Below are 21,709 nucleotides of genomic sequence, written 5' to 3'. Positions count from 1 at the left end.
AAATCATAGATCACAGTTTTGCTATGCTAGTGATCTTTGCACTAATGGAAAGAGACCAACTTTCAGGTAATACTGGCATCATCACACAGAACTAGACATGTTAGGTTTTGTGACCTATCATGTTTGATTAGATTTTTATGAACACCTCTACTACAGACATCTACGTGTGAGCCTTGACTAGTGCTGTGCTAGCTGTAATAATAGCATCTCAAATTGTACTGAAAGAACTGCAAGAGAAGTAAGAGGTAGTCAGTCCAGTATGATGATATTTTTCCTCTCCACCATTTCAAAATATTAATACCAACTGGAAATTATACTAGAAAGGCTTATCTGTGGTCCACTTCTCAATGTAATATAAACCTGAAGCATAAGGCAACAGATTTCCTTTTTTTATTTGTATTCTATTTTCATTAAAGCCCATTAATCTTTTCCTTAGGGGACACTGTAACTTAAAAAAAATGAATATGTTAAAAGAGCATTTTTTAAAAGAAAAAAAAAAAACAACCTCTAAAATTACCATGCAATATTTTGCCTTTATGCAAACTTCCCCTTGCTGAGAAATTTACCGCATTGTTAATACAAATTTCTCAGGGAAGCAGGGACAGGTTGGTGTTTTTAAAGATAATAAAGTTTGTTTTTAAATGTAGCAAAGGTAGGCAATTCTAAAGGCCCTGATCAATCACTAAGAAGCTTTGTTGTAAAAAAATACTTCTTTAGAATACAAAGCAGGCTTTTCAGAACATTCAGGCATAAAAGAGGAGGGAAGAGTGAGAGAGGAACATCACAAAAGCAGGCATAATTGATTCATAACATGTACTGAAGAGATGCAAAACAACAATGTAATTACATACTATCCTGTTTTCCTGCAGCTCCTTGCATATGAATTGACCAGCTTGCATCCCAGTTCTGCTCTGTATTATTAATTTTATTAAGCTGTAAGTTCTTATATTTCAGTCTGTTGTCAGCTTTAAAGATTTTTACAGCAGCAGTTGAAATGTAGTGGAGCTGAATGAATGCTTCTTATGCTAAGTCTTCCGTGTCGCTCCAGATACCAGCGCAATCTCACTGCAGGCCTTCCTTTCAGTCCCACTAAGCCTCCCAGTAAAAGCAAACTATGCTGCTATCAAGATAATATCCAATCAATTAAGCATGTCTGTGAAAGCATTTCTTAAAAAAATGGTGGGTCTAAGCTTATGAAAACCTTTCAGACAGCTATTATCGTAAAGCGACACTGACAGTTGCAGGCTTAATTTATGTCTTTGAGAGACATGGTAAAGCTAGAGGAAAAGGAGGATGAGGATGCCACCTGAGAAGGAAGTCTTTTTTGGTGCAGCTCCTGCCATTTACCTCTATTTACTGCCACGGAGTCCAGCATAGGCTTCAATTTCACATTCAGCTTCACTAGACACTGGAAGAAGATTTTTTAAAAAAAGAGGATGAGAGAAAAAATATTGACAATATCTCCACTCCTTTGATGGACAGTCCAGGGAGCAACAGGGTAAAAAGAGTTTAATCTGCACCATGCCTCCACCCTCCTTGCCCCCAGCTGTAAAGTCCTGTGTAGGTAAAGCTTACCATTCCCATTGAGATCTCTTTATCTTACTTGTTTTACCTGAGGCTTTAAGTAAGCCACCAAAAATGTCAAAAAAAGCACATAAGGTAGCAGAGATGCTGCTCATCTACTTCAGCTTTCCTGTAATCCTTAAAGACAGTCCTTCTGAGGCATCCTCCAAGTGCCTGAGGCTATCCGGTTGCTGGCATTTATGAGCAGGAGATCCACTGCTAGGATGACAAGTTGGACAAAACTGAAATAACCTTCATATTCTCCCTATTTCAGGGAGATTCCTATTTCAAACCACAACAGTACCGTGCTTTCCAAAGCTGTCAAAAAATCCATTTCTGTGTGCTCAAAATAAAGAAAAAAAAAGTTTCTGTATAGATTGCACTGAAATTACCTCTTTCCTACATACCCAACCCAAAGCTCCCAGAAGCCAGCAAGAATCTTTTATCTGGTTTTGGCTGGCTTTGAATCAGCCCCAAAATTATGTAATGCCTGCACACCTTTCCTAGAAGTTTATTTTACCTTCCCCTTTAGTATCAAATGCTTATGTGGAAAGACCACAAGTGCGTCACTTGGTTTTGTCCCTACGTTAAAGAAAGAAAGAACCTCATTAACAGCAGCACCCCGATGTGAATAAAGGGTTAACCAGTTATCTCCCAAGTGGTCATGTAATGTGCCCTTTCAGGACAGAGGAGTATTATTCTTTTGCAACTTTTTTGATTAGCAAAAAGTGGGTTGTGCTGAGAGTTGGGTATCATGTTTTCTCTGATAGCATGGAAATTATGTATTTGTCATTTGAAATAAAGGGTTGGTGCAAGATAGAAAAAAAATAATGACAGAGAAGACAGCAAGAGTTGTTCTTCTAAAAGTGCAGAAAATTCTAAGGAAAAGAAAGGAAAGGGGAAGCAGGTACCTTTGCAGTTGATAATTTTCATTATTTTCTTTAAATAGCAGGGTTAACAGCAAACACTTTAAATGGTCCCCAGAGCTCAGACACCACTAAAGAACTGGGTTTTTTTATAGCTAGTCTGCAAGCCATGGGAGCTTGGTTAGCTACTGAAGTAAGTCTTGGTAGATTTTTAATTGAGCTATTATATGATAATTAAGGGTTAATGGCCTGATTTTAAGATGTGCTGAAAACTTGCAATTTCAGTTGACTTCAGTAGGAAATATGAATGCTCAGCACTTCTGAAAAATCACACCATTAGTAAGAAGCTGATTTGTGTGGAACTCAAAGCAAATCTGCTTGAAATTATTTCCGTAGAGTGCAGCACAGGCCGGGCAGATAATTTTGCAACCCTGGGCCTGGGGTAAGAGGCAGAGTTTACTGCAGTCTCTGCCACATGTATTATTGCTCGCTCGCAACAGCCATTAATTTGATAGAATGGACATGGATTTGTAACATTCCCATCACCATGCCTCAGAGCTCCCCATTTTTAACTTTATTTCAGACCATTGTGTATTACTCAAACCTGATTTGGTAGAGTCCAAAACAGAGGGGCAGTAATACATTATAAACACCTGAAAATACCTGAAAAGCTCATTACTGTTATCGTTAGCACTTGCATTACCACTGCCAACTCAGAGTATAGAGGTAGCACCTTAGATATTCAACCCTTGACAGCAACTTATCAGATCCTTTCTGTGCAAAGCCGGTATCCAACCACTGGCAGTTAAGCTTGCTGGTATTTCTTAAATTTTGAAAAAGTTTTCATGAAGTATTTTTCCAATATACACTTCAGATTTAAAAAAAAAAAAATCAGTGTTTAAATATCAGTGTATTTCAAATGTCTCTAAGCACAAAGATGGCATTCTGCACGCACATCCCATCAGCCTGAGAACCCGTAAACACAAAATGCAGTACAGGCTGTTCCTGTCATAAATGGTATACCAGCAACCTATACCTGCTACAGGCAACGTAGAGGAGGAGCTCATTGGGACAGTGGACTCTGTCTCAGCGTGGCTGTGCAGGTCTCGGCTACGTCTGTGTCCTTTCTGTACTGTTTTTTTTGCCAGGACTGACCACAAGACCATGATGTTTTCAATCCTAGTGCCAGGGAGCAAATGCAGAGGTCTGGGCATGACCTACTGCGGTGCCTGTCTCTCCAGGCCTAGGCGTGTGCCACACTCTTTTGGTAGGAGACAGCTCTCTCACAGTGCCAGGAGGATTGTGAGTGCTTGACCTGCTTAGTTCAATTAACTTTGCATCAACTACAGCAGAGACCAGAAGCCCAGGTAGATTGGGAATGGATTCAAGAAGCACTGACGCAGTTCTACAGTAATCACTGTATCTTATGAGCTGTGAACATATTTTAAATCCAAAAGTAAATACATATATTTCTTAGAAATATATAAGTAAATGTGTATTACAGAGTCTAATAACCCAGGTGCAATAGAGGTTACCAGGTAAATAACAGGAATGGTTAACTAATAACATTAACTTTGATGAAATAAATTAAAAGGAGTATTTAAGAAAAAATAAACCATGTCTTTGATATTCATTTTTACCATAGCACAAGCAATTAATTCTATGGAATACTTACAAAATATATAGTGTAATTTTGAGAAACTTTATTTTGTAACACATTAATTTAGATTAGGGGTACTTGACAGTGCAGATTTTGCACTTAGGTCTATAAAATGTCTTTATTTAGACATTGATTTGATGTTTAAACCACTGCCTCTATATTTAGTAACCTTTCACTTTGGGACTCTTTCATTCTGATCTAGTCTTTTAATTAAACCAACTACTATAATTCCTATGGAAATTAGCTTTTATTTTATTTTTTTCTAGCTACCAAAGCATTTCAGTAGGACTTTTCTGATACAAAGTACACAAATTGGATTTTATTTCTGCTTGAGATGTAATTAAAAACTCATTTGATTACTATATATCTGGCCCTGTTTTAATTATTAAAGTCCAGTAATCAATTTTCTTTTATGAAGCTTCTGGGAAATTATCTCAAAAGCAACACATTTCTCTCCCTTCTGGCAGGCTCTCAACCATTTACTGAATTACATTCATAGCACCTGTTCCTGATCCGGATTAAACACCAATTTATTCCCAAAGCTATTTTAGTTTATTTGGCTGTAGCCTAGTCAGGGTTTTCCATGTCCTGGCTGCACTTTTTACTTTCCATTTTATTGCATGAGAGCCCCTTGATGTACTGCTCCTCCATGCCACTATTTTTGATGCACGCCTCTTACAAACAGCTTTGCTAGTGATCTCTCTAATTTGGTATCCAGCTTCTTAATGCACCAATTTATTATTTGCTTTGGTAGGAAGAGGCTTGGTCTTCATCAGCTGTCTGACTTGGGATACCACCACATAAACTCACAGCTCCAGAAGCACCTTTTTTCCTCGTCCCTCCCTGGTGCCGCAGGCAGGCTGTGAGCTGGCGGGCAGCCAGGCGTGCGTGGGGGTGAGGGAACCCTTGCCTGGGGGAGTGCCCATCTTTCCACCTGGGACCTCGATGCCCACTGGCAGTCCTTCCACTTCAACGCAGCTGCCTTGCCACACAGCAGTAGGTACAGGATTGGTGACCTTTCCTATTTTATCCCCTCTACTGTTCTTGATAGCAGAGTGATAAAGCGTGCTGAAAGAGCAGTCATGCTGGCGGCTGCGTGCTCCAGCATTTGGAAAAGCCAGATAGGTTTGCTGTTCCTTTCTGCATCCATATATTACCTCAGATGCATGACTAAGCTGTTTCTCAGAAAGTTACTGTATAGTACTGACTTTTTCTTACCACCTTCAATTATTTAGGTGTCTTTTGTGACTATATACTGCTTTGCCTGCAGCATACTTTCACAAAGTATAGCTCCTCTTACATATGAGCTCCTTCAGTACAAGAAAAGGTTAAAGGCACTTCAGCAATACATTGTGTGCACCTGGGAGAGGGGCAGGGCTGCCTGAAGGAAGAGCTCAAAAGGGGGAGAGCATGAGATTCTCACTCAGAGCAAGCTATTTATGGGAGAAGGTAAGGAGGGGAGAGTGTTTTTTATTGGGTATAGAGATGTATTTCTTGGGTATATTTTGCTAGATAAAGCATAGACAATGCAGAAATAGTAGAAGTAGCAACAAACCCCTTCAGGGAGAGGGTGATGGATAGCAGTGGAGGCATTTGTTGGTAGATTTACCTCCTGAGTTGAAGGGTGGTGGTGGGGGAGAGGACTGCATCTGCTACATCACCTTCATTTCTGGGAAAGGATGTTAGCTGAAACAGCCAGGATGTAGCACAGATGCGGCCAGAGTCTAAACTACTGCTAAAGCAAATACAACATTTTGTTGTATTCTAAGACTAATACCAAATCCTTTTAAAAAGGAGCATGCTATTCCCTAAATTATGAACGCTGCAGGACTTCCAGAGTATATACTTTTCTTCCCCCCCCGCCCCGGAGATTCTCATCCAAATATTGACCAATTCTGAACTTGCTTAACTTATGAGCTTTGACAAGATTACAGCTTATGAAAGTATGGTTGCGGGTCTAATATTTGTAAAGGGAGTTTATGGAATAAGACCATATAAATTCATTGTTATGACTGAGCACATATCAAAAAGTTATATGTCTCAGTGTTCACTCTACTTTGGAACCCAGTGGTTTCTAATGAATCACTTTTATTATGTAGGCAGTTTCTGAGTTGGAAGGGAGGACTAGTGACCGAGAAGCCACAGGGATAAATTCAGACCTGGTGTAAGCATGTGAAGCATTGCTGAAGTCAAAAGAGTTGTGACCAGTTACAGCAAAGCTGAATTGGACTCCTGAGTTTTGCTGAAGTGGCTTTCACGTGAGAATACATAGGCCGAAGGTGAGCCATCTATCTGAAAGTCCTTGAACTTTGGATTAGTTCAGATAAAAGAGAACCTGTACTGCAGTCACTTACAGATTTGATCTTCATAATAAAAATACTTGATGGAAGTTGTTTTGAAAACCCCCAAATATTTCTGTATATATGCCCATGTACTAAACCCAAAAAGACTGCTAAAATTCTACCTTTGACAGGCAGAATAGAGAAGATAAAGCAATACAGAGAAGATATAGGGATTAACTCCTATGAACCTTTGACTGTGTGCATACATGAATTAATTATTTGCCCTACTGATTCAGGGCCATATTTAATCATTATGTTCCAGAAAAAAAATACTGTATTTGGGAGGGGGCTGAGTTCATGAAAAGAAAACCAAAAAAACCCTGCAATCTCCTCATAGTTGAAGGAGACACTGTTTATTCCTTCTAGAGCTTACTGAGGAGGGGTCCAGGTCATCAAGTACATAATGCATCAGTGTGTTATTTTTGCATTTCTGTCAGGGAATATTTTTCCTGATGCCTAAAAATGTAATTAGATTAAATGAATATACTACTAACTTCCCTGATAGAAAACAGGAGTTTGTTTTAGCTTCTTTATAGAAGTTCTTAGCAGTGCAGAAGGAAGCCATTTGTGACTGGAAGGGGATCTAATACATGCCACAAGTGTTCAGCTCTTCCATTATGAATTAGCGTTATGCTTCTTTCTAGTGATGGTACACTAGCAAGAATAATGCTGCACTCCTTTGTAAGTAAACATGCATACTATAAAGGGATGATCATAAAGTAAGGTTCTCTGCTGGTAAGATGTGCCAGGTACTTCAGGGAGAAAAATATGTACAGAGCTCCTGGCAGACAGATGTGCTCTGACCAGTATCGAGCATGCTATGTTGTCAAAGGGAAAGAGTAATACTGAAGGTCTGGGGGCCTACTGAAGTCGTTCAACTGATGCGTTGCTATAGTTGCAAATGATTCATCTGTTCATAATAATTTCATGAAACCAAGGGTTTGCTCAGAAGAGGAAGAGTTATTATTTCATAAACAACTTCTTATTTGGCTCTGCTGTTTATGGTTTTGATTCTATGTCTAAAGCATGCAAGAGACAGAATGTTTCTAAATCTTTTCCTTTCAACATTTTAACCAAGCAGCTGATCAATGTCTTCTGCCTTGCTATTAAATGGATTTTGAAAAACTCTTCAAACCACATCAGTCTCATATCCTTATTTAGTTCTTTGAATTTGCCCTCAGCTGGGAATTCTGCAGGCAACTGTGATTCTGTTGTGTTAAACACTTACTTGAAGCGTTTCATCCATCATCATTTCTAGTCCTTTTCTGATGCAATGTAGTTTGTGCTTTGTCTTTCTTGAAAACTGAATGGCTGTTAAATTATCCATTTATCTTCTTTCAGATTTGCTGTACAATTTGAGTCCCCTCTACTGGCTGTCTCTTCTACCTTATCTGCCAACTTCTCAATCTACTTCCTCAGATGTTTATATACATTTCCATACATGACTGTATGTCCTTCGCAACGCATTGGGCGGATAATTCTGAATGAGACAGCTTGTAGTATTATGAATTATTCACTTTTTCTCACAGATCAGGCTGAAAGCCATTAGTGAAGCTAAGCTTCACTAAAGTCAATGGTAGAGGTTGTTTTTTCTATCTTCTCCCAAATATCTTTGTTGATGACCTGTTCTTTCAGTTGAGACCTTTTGGGCTTAAGATGACTATCTAAGAAGTAAGTTGAAGTACTCTTGTTTGAAAGGGGGAAAAGTACTTTTTTTCTGCTGGCTCTTCTTCTAAGCAATTTGGGAAAACTTGTAAATTCCTGAAATTGTTGATAGTAATAAAATGTTTCATAAATAATCTCACCGAATTACAAAAATCCTAGCAAAAATATGTTGTGTTAATTTCCAAAAGCAAAATGAATCCCTCCCTGCTCTCAGGAAACAAAAACCAACAGGATCAGGATCTTTGTGCCCATTGTAAAAAGGTGTTTGTGATACTCATAGACACAAAAATCCTTGCTCTGAAACCACCAAAACTGTGCCTTTACATATTACGCTGTGAAATAGTAACTGACTTAGAAGGGAATTGCAAATAAGAGCATTCTTTCTCCTTTTCCTGGTTTTTCTTTCCTGTATAGCAGCTCTTCACCTTTTCTCTCTATTAATACAAAAGTAGCAGAAAACCCCCAGACTCTTAGGTTAAGGGCATGAGGTAAGAAAAATAGTTTGGTGATGCTTATTCCGCTACTGGAAATTGTAATACAGTCATAATATCTGGGTTTTCTGAAAGTTCAAGAGAACTCATTCCGGGTGGCCTCGTTTTAGATTCATCATTAGTAGATAAGCAACAAAGCAACAGAAGTGCTGAACCTAGTTTAATTCCTATTTCAAGGCTACAGAAAGATCCTTCTGCAGTGCCAAAATCTCCTTTCTCTGGGACAACCCCTTATTCCTAACATAATCCTTAGCTACCAACTTCCCCCAGCACTGGCATTTGGCCTGATTAAGTTTCCTCTGAAGCATATTTCTTACAAACACAGCAGAATATGTTGCACCTGCTCTTCCTTGGATAATATTACCCCCTGGATTTCAACAGAAAGTGAAACTAATTTGATCTGCCAAGGTCTGTGCAGCCTCAGTCTGTGGTGTATAACATACTGAGCCTATCTGCCTTACTAATCCTTGTCAGCCAGGCAGCCCCAGGAAGCATAGATGCATTATCTCTCACTCTCTGTGTCCAAATCAAATGTCAGAAATAAAACCTGCCAAAAGTGTGCATCTTTATGGTATTCTTTAGGATCTAGTGAAAGTTATCTTCCTCTTCCCTCAACATGCTATAAAGGAAAAGCTGACTTCAATGAGAATCACATGGAGCTAATCAAATTGCTTCCTGCAAACACATTTTGCTGAATAGCTTAGTCCCAATTCCCCCCCCGCCCCCATTTTATTTTTTGTTAAAACACTTCTCAACAGCTTGTGAACATGTTTCAGGGAATGAATTTATATATTGCTCACAGTGAACAGCTCACTATCTAGTGCTATCCCTGCCCCCTGACTAGTTGCAAAGTTAAAATAGAACAGTACTACTCTGACTTTTGTACCAACAATCCAGGTATGGGCGAACGGTGGGTACAGCAAGCCATTTCCAAAATGCTCCTACAGCTAAACACTTCCTCATTAGATAATTTTAAAAGTTTTTCAGTTCTGACTGTATAGAGAGGACAGAAACATCTGCAGGAAAAAGTCATTGTTTTGGCTGCATCCAGTGACTCTTGCCTGAGCAAGGACTAAGCCATCCCATACAGTCCATTCTGGACAAGCAGGACTTCTAGAGGAGTGGGCCAAACCCCGAATTCCTTATACAATAGTTCCTTAAGCAAAATTGTAATTGAAGGAATGAGGGGAAGGGATATAAGTGGTAACTGAGGAAAGGCTGCATCAGGACATAGCAGTGTAAGAATAATTCTTAAAGCATACCTTTTCCTCCTTCTCTGCACAGAAATATTAAAAGGTTAATCTCCTGCTTTATAATTGTAACTAGAGTATACGCTTTTAGAAAAAAAATCACCATGTGTGCATATGCACTTCCAATTTAGGTGTCAAAGTCAACTCTTGAACTGGAGAAGTTAAAGCACAGAGGTAGCTGTGATTGTTGGAGATTTCTGTGTATTTTTTCTATGCTTTGTAGAGGCTTTACCATTTATGATACCTTCTGCATTTAATGTATGCTTACAAGCAGAATAGATGCTTTTGCAGCTACATCATCATGCTCTAAAGACAGATTTAATTACAACGCCAGACATTATCTTCTGTAGGAAGACTGGCATATGAGAGCTCTTGGAGTGATTAGATTTCTTTCTAAGTATGTCAAACAATGTGATAAAGAAGGGTCTCTGTCCTTCCACATTCTGTTCAAAACATTTGAAGTACTCGCTAGGCTAAACATAAATGTTTCTACTCTTCCCAGATTCCCCCTAGAATCCTGGATGGAGTAATGCAAATTCACTTCTGTAGATACTATTATATGTTTAAAGCTCTCAATACCCAAGAAAATCTTGAATAGCACTAAAAATAGCACTAAAATGGAGCAGTTCAATGGAGCACCAAGGTAGAGGTGAGCAGGGCAATCTCAGGCACGCATAAGTTGTAAAAGCTGTGAGCTTCTTTATCATCCACAAAGACATCTCCCTTAAATTTAAATAGCTGCTGTCATTGTTACTGACTACCTGACTATGTATTTATCTGCCCAGAAGCAGAGTGCACGGCCTTTGGCCCTGCTATTCATAGTGTAACTGTCTCTGCCTAACAATGCTGTGAACAGAGCTGGGCTTCTGTTAGCATCTTTTGTTTGATGTGAATCGCTGAAGCTTTGATGTTGTTTGTGAGAAAAGTAATGATTAAAAAGAATAAGATCTCCACTCTCCCACTCTGCTCCCCACAGAGAAATCTAATCTGAGTTGGGAAAAATCTGTGACTGATCCTGTCTTAAGTTTGTGCAAACCACAGAGTCCAGGAGAGAAATCTGTTAGTGTTGAAACTCTTAGCATCCCTTTACTGGAGGGTCAGAGAGATAATTTGTCTTAATGATCAAAATTCTGTTTCCTGTTACACAAACATGTATGTCCAAATAGGTACAGAATACTTTCTCTGTGTGATGAACGCAGCTGTCAGTGTAGCCATAGTGCTTTATTTTCACTGGGATGTCTTAGATTTTCTGCTTTAGTTGCATGTGCTTCCCCTTTATAGAATATTCTAACAAAGGGGATGATTACTTCACACTGAAGCTACATTAGTAGATTTAAAATGCTCTACAGTTCCAAAGAATGCATTTTTCCTTATAAATTATTATTCTAATAAGCTTGTTTCTCATCTCTACTGATGAATGCTTTTCTTGCTGGCATTTTTGAATGAAGAGCAAATGTGAGGCAGTAAAGCGTAACTAAAGCCCCTAAAATCAGAGCTTCAGAGTAAATGGATGGTTGTTCTGCTACTCAAGGCAAAAACTCCCCTGTCACATAAAAATACTCTGATCGGTGATCACTACAGTAACAAAAAAGTAAATTCAATAAAATTATAATGTCCCAAGTGTAATAAAAACCAATGAACAAAAATTGGGAAGGCTTTATCTTCACAAACCTTTGATTCACAGTGTGAAGGAAACAGATTTGATTACTAAGGTATTTTGAAATTGGAGGTGGCTTGATTCCCGCATTGAGCAGCAGATGTGGGAGAGAGTAAGGGAGCAGAGCCATGGCTTACCTTGTGCCAAGAGCAGAGTCAGGCTTACAGAGCAAATGCAAAACGGTTTTGGCTTTAGACACTTCGATATGGTAAATCTAGCTGTGCATAATTCCTGATATATTTTTTTATATCCCTAGCTATCATTATATATCTATATTCAGTTTCAAGCTCCATGTTAGCTTATGATGTAGCACATTTTGTATATCTTTGACCTTCTTTCTTCTGGGTCCAACAGGCATTCCAAAGGGCAGTCAAACAGGATTGCTAAAGGAAGTTGCACAGATTTTGACTTGTAAACCTTCTCACAAAAAGGGGCCAGACTCAGGAAACAGTTCTAGCCAGGTAAGCAGAGGGATGTGATACACATCCCCCAGTAAAGGAGACTTCATTATCCTTTACCTGGGAGAAGAACTGCACCTCAAAGTGGGTTGTCTTGAGCTACCTTAAGGAAATGCAGAGAGCAGAGCAGATGCATAAGGAGGAGGTAGAGCTAAATCTCCCCAGAAAACGGATCAAGTCCCAAAGAATGTTTCAGAACGGGGGAAAAAATAAATAGGGCTAGGAAAGCCATAACTCTCTAAAATGCTCTGAAAAGTTTATATACTGTTTTAAGTATGAAATATTCCTTATGGGCACTCTGGTATGTAGCCTAGCTTGGACTGTGGAGAAGATATTGTTTGTTATGGTACTATCAGTGGCACTGGGGTGGTGATGCCAGACCACTCCTGGAAGTTTGGGCTGTGAAGTTCCTTCTGTGTTGCATACTTCAGACATTCACAGCTGCTAAGAATAGCCTGCTTTTGGGAACTACTATGAGCAAAGAAAATTTCAGAGGGCTCTGCTGATCTCCTGTCTGACTTCAGTGGGAGTTGCCAGCATTCACTGGTTGCTGGGACCATCTTTACTGTATGGGTGTCAAATAACAGAGGGCACAGCATTAGGTCCTGCTGTAGCAACTGTGTTGGTATGGACACAGCTGTTCCCTGCAGAGTTCCCTTCAGGGCTCTGGATGCTAGGATCTGCCCACACGTATTCAGGACTTCTAATCACTAGCATGCAAAAACCTACATGCAGAAGCCTTGATTTTGTTCTCTATGGTTTAATGTTGTAATTTTGGTATCAAAATGAGTGTCAAATGTTTATTTCAAACATACGGGTTTTATAAGCACCATGTTAGTGAGCTATATAAGTACTGCTAAGATTTTACTAATTTGTCAGCTGCCACTCTGCCTCTTTATGTTGCATTTGTAATGATGTAACCCATTCTCTCCCCACATGCAGTCCCTACAACATATTACAATGGCTAGAATTTTAAAGAATGTATTTGGAAAGAAAAAAAAAAAAAGAAATCTAGGACTTGGCCATAGTTGTACTGTTCAGCCAGTCCTAAACGGAGGATATACAATGCCTGAATACACTGCTGATGTGATACGTGTACTGAGGTTTGATTAAGCTGGATATGAAAATTAAAACTTGGCTCCACATTGAAGAGAGAATCTCCCGCAGTGTGATACTATGACATCAAGTTTTCTGTTTACCCCTAAGGCTGGTGCTGCAATGACTTCCAGGTTTGATGGTGTCTCTTTTTTAAGTTGTTGAGCAGCAGGCTAATAGCTGCACAGCATGATGCAAAGACAGCAGAAAGCAGGGAAATCAGATGTGAATATATTCCCCAGAGATCTCCTGCTAAGATGGAGCTAACTAACCAGAGCTTTAGTGCTCAGATGTAGTCCTCTCATGCAGAGGATGGGCTGATTATCAGCTCTTCCTGCTTTATTGGATATTTTTGGATTACAGATACTATTACAAATCATGAATTCTGGTATAATATGCACTTTAGAGTAATATGAACTATTATATTGAAAGGAACATTATTTTTAAAGTTTTTGTCCAAGGTCAGTTCCTCCCTGTCATGTTGTCCACAATAATCTTCGTATTTTAAAAAATACAGGTTTATGTTCTTCTTCTGTGCTTGCTTTACCTAACTGCTTGAAAGCCATAGCTTTAGTTTATTTCATCATGATAAAGACTGACCTAAGAAAGGGACAGGATCTACTGGCAAAGCAGTAGCCCACCACGCTGTTTTCACAAGCACATGTTGTCCATGTTGCACAACAGGAATTGCCTTTGCTGCTGGGCAGTCACTTCATTATTGCCACAGTTGCAGCCTTAGATGCCACAAGGTATAGAGGGCAGGGGAACCACATCATCCTCCTTACCTCATATACTATTGGTGACATATCTGCTCTACAAAATGAAAAGGAACTGCCAATCCATTTTTGTTTGTGTGTAGCAAGCTACGTTCAGCCACAAGTTCATCAATTTAATGTTAATATGGGAGCTGGTACCTGCTTCCCAGCTCTTGGCTTTGTATCACCACTGACCCATTGCTTCAGTTCATTGCTTGGAGATATGAGGCAGTTTAGGGTGCAGTGGTAACAGGAAGAACTTGTTGCAGTTCCCCAAAAATGCCTAGTGAGAACATCCCCATGATATTTCAGATATCAATTGCCAAACTGTCAGTCTTTAGTGGCATAAGGCAGTCTGTGTGGTTTCAGTGAGTAGGAGGAAGACTGGCTGACACAGTTATTGATGGTTAAGTTACTAGTGTTATTTTCCATTTATCATCCTGCTGATGAAGCTCTGCTTTCTATACAGATAAGAGATGAAAATTTAGAACAGTGACGCTTATGTTACACAAGCCAAATTCTGAAGCTGGTTTAATCCAAAGAGAGAGAAGTATTATTCTGGTCATCTATAGCCTTAATAAAGTAGTACTTGAGAGCTTATACACCTTATAACAAGCACCAATGCAGTCTGTGTAGAAGCATGATTAAAAGAGTAAACTCCAAGTTAAACAGCACACAGGTTAAACCACAAATCATTTGTCATTGACCTTAAAGGCTTGGCCTAGAGGGAGCCAGAAGGGAGTGCAAAGGCTTAGCCTTGAGCTTCCCTTTGGGTCAACACATATTTGGACAGGTTTGACAGCAGCACCTAACGAGGCTGTCCCTCTGGCACCTCTCTGCAGAGCACTCCACACCTTGGCATGATGAGAATCAGTTTGTCTCAAACATAATAAATAAACAGTCACCCTATCAGCTTTTATGACTTGGAGAGGAATTGTGTTTACAGATTTTACCACCTTCACCTGAAGATTTCTGCATAGAATTCAGACTTTTGGTAAAGTCAAAGAAAGGTAAGAGTTCAAATAGCCTTCAAGACTGCACTGTAAGCTCACTCTTTCTCCCTAGAGAGGCAAGCACAATCTTCTCTGGACTCTACAGGAGCAGTAAGTAAAAATTACCTCATACAATGGCATGCAGATGCTATCAATCCACTCGAGCTGCAGCCTGGGTAGTTCATCTTTCCTGTTCCGATCAAAAATGGCCTGAATTGAGAAGGGAACAAAACTGTCATGCTTTATTACACTGGAGTATTTTACAGACACATCATCCAGCACTTTGGAGCTATGATCAAATTCTCACAACCAGAACACTTTGTAAACCATAATCAATCTTTGCAGCAGTCTTCCTACTGCTTTGTCTGGTATGAAAAATAAACTCTTTATTTTCCATCCTGTTTTGAAATTTGTAGGCTGAATGTATTTGAATTTTATAATTTTGTGATGTAAAATAAACGCTCCACAGTTGGAGCTGAGCTGGTAAGAAACCTCCTGTAGAAATGTAAAGTAGATACCTTTGAGTAGAAATTTCTCTTTTCTCACATAGGGTTTTCCAGATCCAGTGATGGATCTGGGCTGGCTGGCTCCCTCCCTCCCAGTTACAGACCCTTTCTGCAGAACCAGCCGTGTCTGTGAATCCAAAGTATAGGGAATCAACAGATCCATTTGGCGAGCAGTTAACAATTTATTCCTCTGGAAATAGCCTAATTCACTGCTCACTGCATAGCCCCGGAGAGGAAATTATAGAGGTCAAAGCTGATGTTTAAGAGGCTCAATTAGTGGCTGAAAGGAGATGGAAGAAACAGAGTTCTGCAGAGTTTGAACGTGAGTTGAGTTTCTTCCATACTCTGCCTGAGATTACTTGGGTCCATCAGCTTTCTGTCTACAAGATTTTAATCCTCCTTCTAGTGGCCCATCCACACCATTTACCAAATGCCTTTTTTTTTTTTTTTTTTTTTTTAACTCTCTGAATATGCCAAGTTTTAAGTCTTTCAGTCTTTTTCTGTGGAAAGTCTGTTCTTGTTCTGGGCCCATCACCTCAAGGTTGAAGTCTCCTTAGAAAAATTACTTTCCTTCTCTACCTTGTAAAAACTCCAGACTATACATATTACATTAAATGTCTGGTTGAATTCTTCTAGTTGTAGCCTGCACTTTCTGACATATGCAGGTATCACACACTGTATCTAAATAAGACTGGGAGGTAAGAGTCAAGGACTCTGTGATCTTAAATGAGAATCTTGGGTTTGATTTTTGGAAAATTCTGTTTTTCCTATTCAAATAATTTTGAAAAATCCTGTCATTTTCAGATTGTTATAAGCACAATGCAAGAAAAAAAAATCGTTGAGTTGTAAGATAATATCACATTATCTTGCTGACTAACAAGTCTCATATCTAACTAGCAGCAACACCTATCTAGGTGGCTTGCCATAGCACTATGTCATGAAATATATCAGCATTTGATCTTGTTTAAAAATTCCTCATTAACATGGTAAAACTCTACATGATTTTGACCCTTAGCCATCAGCTGTTAGAACTGATGAACTCTGTGATTATTTACTGGCCTTATCTCCCAACATAAAACACTTTGTACATCAATTTACTGGATTTTTTGAAATTGTGAAGGGCCAGAGAGGAACATCTTCCTTCAAGCTGTATGGCTTCAAATCGTCCTACATGTGGCCCACAAATTACTGTATTCCTTGGTGCAGACTGTAGAGTCCAAAGGAAGAGTGAGAGGGCTCCTATGATGGAGGAAATACTGAAGATATTTAGAGCAATACACTCCTCTTTCCCACCTGTCTGGGCTGTTTGATGAGGATTTTCAGAAGACATAAGTCCAGAAGAAAGCTCATTTCACTTCTGTCCTTCTCTGCACTTCTGCCAAATCTACAGTATGTCCAAAAATGTAGATGTAATAACACACCTTAAATAATTCTTAAGGTTGCTGGACCTCAGCCATTTGCACTGGAATTCATTGCTCCTTGAAGACAGTAATGTTAATGTGTGCGTTGAAATAAAATTACTTCCTATTATGCTTCATTAGCATGAGAAACACACTTTGCAAATTTTATATACAAGGCAGGAAAGGTGTTTATATCCATATTATATGGAATGGTACTTGCAGTTATTCAGGCCTAGATTTGGTCTCAGAATTGCTAATAATACCAACACTGACTGAATTACTCTCCTACTGGACTATAGCTACCATTTTTTTCTGAGAAGAGATGCACAGAGAGCTACTATAGGGAAGAAATCCATTAATGTCCCAGCTTCCAACAGTATACAAAGTGAAAAGCTATTTATTGTATCTGAGAATTATTTACTACAACCTTTTTAACTTTATTGACTTCGTTACATCACCACAGGCTCATGTGCAAGTGAGGACAAGTCTGAGCTACTGGAATGGTCTTTTTATTTTTGGAAGCATAAACATATTTGTGAATGGCTTATAAGTTGAATTCTTTAGAATACTTTCTGATACCCTTCTGTTGCCTCTAGATAATGGCTTGTCAACTTTTGAGGTATTTAACCTGGATAAGGCTTTCTCCTCAAATTGTTCACTTACTTAAAATTGTTATGAAACTTTTTTCTTGGTTCTTGTTTGATACTTCTGCCTATATTCCACTCAATACCAATTTATCCTTTCAATCACAGTGTTATATTTAGTTGTATACCCACAGAAATGCTTTTCAGCATTTGATACATCAAATAACACAGATAAACAGCTGTAGTATAAATCTGGCAATTTTGATTTCCATAAATAGCTGATGATTTTTTATTTGAATACTTTGTATTAAAAACAACACCTGTTGCCTAGAAAATTAACTGACAGAATAACCTTGGGAATAGGTACAGAAAATGTGGAAAAGGGCTCAATGCAAAAATGACTGAGTTGACTGGAAAGCTTTTATATATGACTGTAAATGCATGTCTTTATTGGACAGAGCTTTTATTTATTCCAAGATTTTTCTTTACATAAAAAAATATAGTTAGTTTTTCTGAATGCACCAATGATATTTTCTTACCCTATTGAAGTTAGTAACTATTTCAGAAGTGATAAAAACTTACTGAAGGGGTGAGTTTGAGTTCAGATCTTTCTCTGTCTCCTTGTTCAAAGAACTCACTGGTTACCAGCTCAGCTGCCTAAAACATAAATCATGATAAAGATTAGAGTTCTTGCTACATAATTTTTAGGGTAATGAGTTTTTGCTCAGACCATGATTTTTGCCTGTGCTTAATTGTAAAGAAGTGAATAGCCCCACTTACATGACTGACGTCAGGCACATGTTTGTGTAGTTTTCAGGACTGGGCATACAGGGGGTATAAATATCCATAACCACTGATAGGCATGCTTATCCCTTTTTGATAGGGAATTGACTGGGGAAATGACATTGCAGTGTTGAGGTAGCACTCAATGCAGTTATATGCAACTTACTCAAGTATTGAGAACAGAATAGAAAATTATAGCTTCTTGTTGGCATCCACAATTATGTCTGTAAAAATGCTTTGTAAAATGTGCGAGAGCTCTCTGGCTACTTACAGGCTGTTGCCCTATATAAACAACTTCACTTATCAAAGAATCTTAATTAACCAATAACCTCTGTTGTCTTAATTTAATGTGAAATCATAAAGGGTTTTTTCCCCACTAGGCTTTACTTTTTTCCCATGACTATCATCACTATAGGATCTGAATATCTAAATATAAACACAGATTGTGATTATCATATTGAATTAAAATCAAGAACTAGTGGGTTGGAAGTTGGAAAGTGTCTTTCTGACTTTTGTGAATAAAGATGTTCTATTCCCAGCAGAGGCTTGTGCTTCTCAGAAGAACACAAGATTTAAAACCAAAATTAGTTACAGAAACAACAGGAATTTTAGGAAGTCAAACAGTGAGCAATCCTGATAGAGTAGCCTTTACATACTGTACTCTTCTCATGTGTGGGGCTTGGAAGGTAGGCATGTGTGACGTTTGAGATGCAAAAAAAGGAAACTAATCTACTGAAGATGCCATTCAGTTCCTAAAGCTCTTTTCGTGCCTGCTTACTGTTTTCAAGCTAGGAAATGATTTCATAATGCCAAAGCACAAGAGGGTGAACTAAGCAGAAAACCTGCACTTCATAAAATCTCAAAATTTCTTGCTCTAGCAACTGCACGGTAGCTAACATTCACAAGTCCTAAGCTTGTTACAATTGAAATAAGGAGTACCAAAATATATTGGAAGTAGGTGAAGTGATGTTATAAAGTACTCTTAAATCTTGAGCCAGGCTATCACACAGTTTGGAACTTCATAATGTATGTAATCCCAGTGCACTAATAAAACTCTGGATCAATACTCCAGATAGAGGAATAATTAACAACTTAACAGCAATTAAGGGTTTGCCAAGTGTATTGTATAAAAATAATCAAGACATAGTCTCACCTCTGTCTCTCACTGCTATTCTGATCCTGTTCTCTTTGTGTCCCTTTCTCTCTTCTTTTGTCTGTTTCTATCTTCTCTTCCTGAATTTTGACTTCTTACATGTAGCCTGTATTCCCTTTGATTCATGTATTTTAATCTCTTTCTCCCTCACTTTTCCATGTTTTTTTCCTTTTGGCACAGTTCGGATTCCTGTTTTCCCTCTGTGGACTTACTAGCCTATCTGCTCAACCAGGTAATGTTTTGTTTCAATCAATCCCAGACTGGATTTTTCAATATAAAGTAAACCTGTACACTAGGCTGCAGGGGAATTTTCACCTGCAGACCTCAAAAGTGATAAGGATAAAAACCCAGTTTGCCAGAGGCTTCAGCGCTAATTCAGCACCACAGCACAAAGATTGACAACATGGAAAGCAGACCCTACCTGACATTTTGGCTGTCAAAGAAAATGGAGAAGTTAACTGGGTTAAAGAGGAAAAATGAGGAAGGATTGCACACACTGCAGCTGTGGCTAGGTGGCACTGAAAAACCTTGTGACTCATTTTCCCACTGCAGGATATGAGCAACTTCCCTGATTTCCACATGAAGTGACCATGTTCTGGCCAAGTAACAGCCTTAGAAGGACTATTGACATAGTCTGCTTACAAAAGCAAAACCGACTCATCTGTCTGCAACTGCAAACTGAGCTGAAGCCCTCACCACATAAATGCTTTTTTACTGAGTTAATGTGCATGTAACTTTTATAGGTCTCTTTCAGCTTCTGGCACTTCCTTGTCCTTCTCCAAGAAATCTGGCTGCTCCTGCCTTACTAGTTCTCTGGTCTAGCTTCTCTTTCTCACCCCATCTTTTTAACTATCACTTTGCTGTTAAGCCAGCCAAACTCCCTCCAGGTGCTTAGCTACACTCAGCTGCGCTGGTGTATTTCCTGTTTGCTTCTTGATGCTGTATATTCCTCCAAAACCCTATGCAGCCTGCATTCTACTAGCTTGTTCTGGACCTCAGTAAAGGACAGAGAATTATTAGCATGGATACAGGAAATATTAAGGGTGGATGCTGAGTAAGGAAAGATGCCTAGAAGAGGCAAAATCATGTGGTAAAGGACAAGACTTTTGGGACAGGTTGCTTTCTCACATTGTAATTGTTTGCCAATGCTGGACCCAAGTTTTATGTATATTTCTAAAGAGCCTACTCAGCAGCAGAAACCTGAATTTTTATGTGTTTCTAAGTACAGGATGCTAAAAAGGGCTCTATACTACACTTGTAGTTTTTTACATCAATGTTGAGAAAATGACCACATTTCTCTTATCACATATACCGAAGATTTTATGTTAATCAAAGTTTGCAGATATTCTGCTGATATTTTTGATTTAGGGAAGATTCTGCCACTGCCAAGAAAAACTTCGGGGCAAAACTAGTAAGCACAGCTACATGTGGCTAACACTTTTTTTAATCCATCCATTTTTTTTAATATGGATTTAAAAGGTTAATAAGAGGAGAGGTTGTAAAGCCAGATCTCTTCAGGTACCTACATGCTGCTCACCAGCATGTGTACATAGAAAGATTATGCAATAAACCATTTCTTGCAGAAACCCCCTGCTATTTCTTTATAGCATTAATACTGCTGTAAATTGATTCCAGTTTTGGTCCCTTGTAAGCCAGGGCCCTGGGAATATTGTCCCGCCAGTCCCGCCTCCTCCCAGCCCTGCTATTAATCATGACTTGCCTGTCTTGAAATCTCCCACGGTTTGGTCACAGCTCCAAGGTCACAGGCTGTCATTAGCATTGATCTGAAAAACAGAAATGAACAATACAAGCTGAATCAACCTTTGTTGGATTTCTAAACAACTCTGCTCTGGATGCATAAATAAATAATACATACATAAAATGTCAGCCCTGGCACCTTCTTTTCCTCCAGAAAAGAATGACATGTTTGAAATCTCAGCCATCAGCATGGCTTTTACATCACAATTGTGCCTAGGAAGCCTAATGTGTTGCAGGTCATCAGATGATGAATTTTGGTATTGTGCACTGCACACTAGAAAAGAAATGATATTGCAAGGGAGTAACTGCTAATTTTGCAATAGTTCTAACACTACTTACATTAATACCTATAATATACTAGATAGCATGTGCTTCACATGATATAAGTGAGGGTATTATTACATAATACACCTGCAAACTGGATTAATTTATATGCCTATTTGTAAGTCACTGCTGTAGGAAGAGAACCTGTAATCACAGGAGGTATCCCAGACACTGTTTAAGCAGTTTCTACTGCTCATCTGCAATAAAAATTTAAGATTTACTATGAGCTATACTGTTCCACTGTAGTTTAATACCTAGCTACAACCATGTTTTATATGCATTAGGAGAAAGAAACCGTTCAGCTGTAGAAAGCGTTTATGTACAGTACCATGATGCAGATAAAAGTCCAAGAAAGTTTAAATGAAGAACAAGGGCACTGAAAATGAAGCATCAAATATATTGCCTGA

The 21,709-nt window shown here is 38.8% G+C and overlaps 1 protein-coding gene across 1 annotated transcript in view; it reads right to left on the bottom strand.

Annotated features, from left to right (window-relative positions):
* Positions 1-1,246: 1,246 nt before the first annotated feature.
* The window catches only part of PDE11A (phosphodiesterase 11A), a 140,970-nt gene continuing 120,507 nt past the window's right edge, over positions 1,247-21,709 (bottom strand). Inside the window, exons 17-20 of the mRNA XM_075029295.1 lie at positions 20,937-21,004; positions 17,867-17,937; positions 14,921-15,004; positions 1,247-1,408 (exon numbers count right to left, since the gene is read on the bottom strand). Coding sequence (XP_074885396.1) covers positions 1,247-1,408; positions 14,921-15,004; positions 17,867-17,937; positions 20,937-21,004 — 385 coding nt within the window. The remainder of the gene's footprint in view (positions 1,409-14,920; positions 15,005-17,866; positions 17,938-20,936; positions 21,005-21,709) is intronic.

Source organism: Buteo buteo, chromosome 5, assembly GCF_964188355.1.
Source record: "Buteo buteo chromosome 5, bButBut1.hap1.1, whole genome shotgun sequence".
Taxonomy (NCBI): domain Eukaryota; kingdom Metazoa; phylum Chordata; class Aves; order Accipitriformes; family Accipitridae; genus Buteo; species Buteo buteo.
Note: the sequence above shows the minus strand (reverse complement) of the source record. Positions and strands in the feature narration are given on the sequence as shown.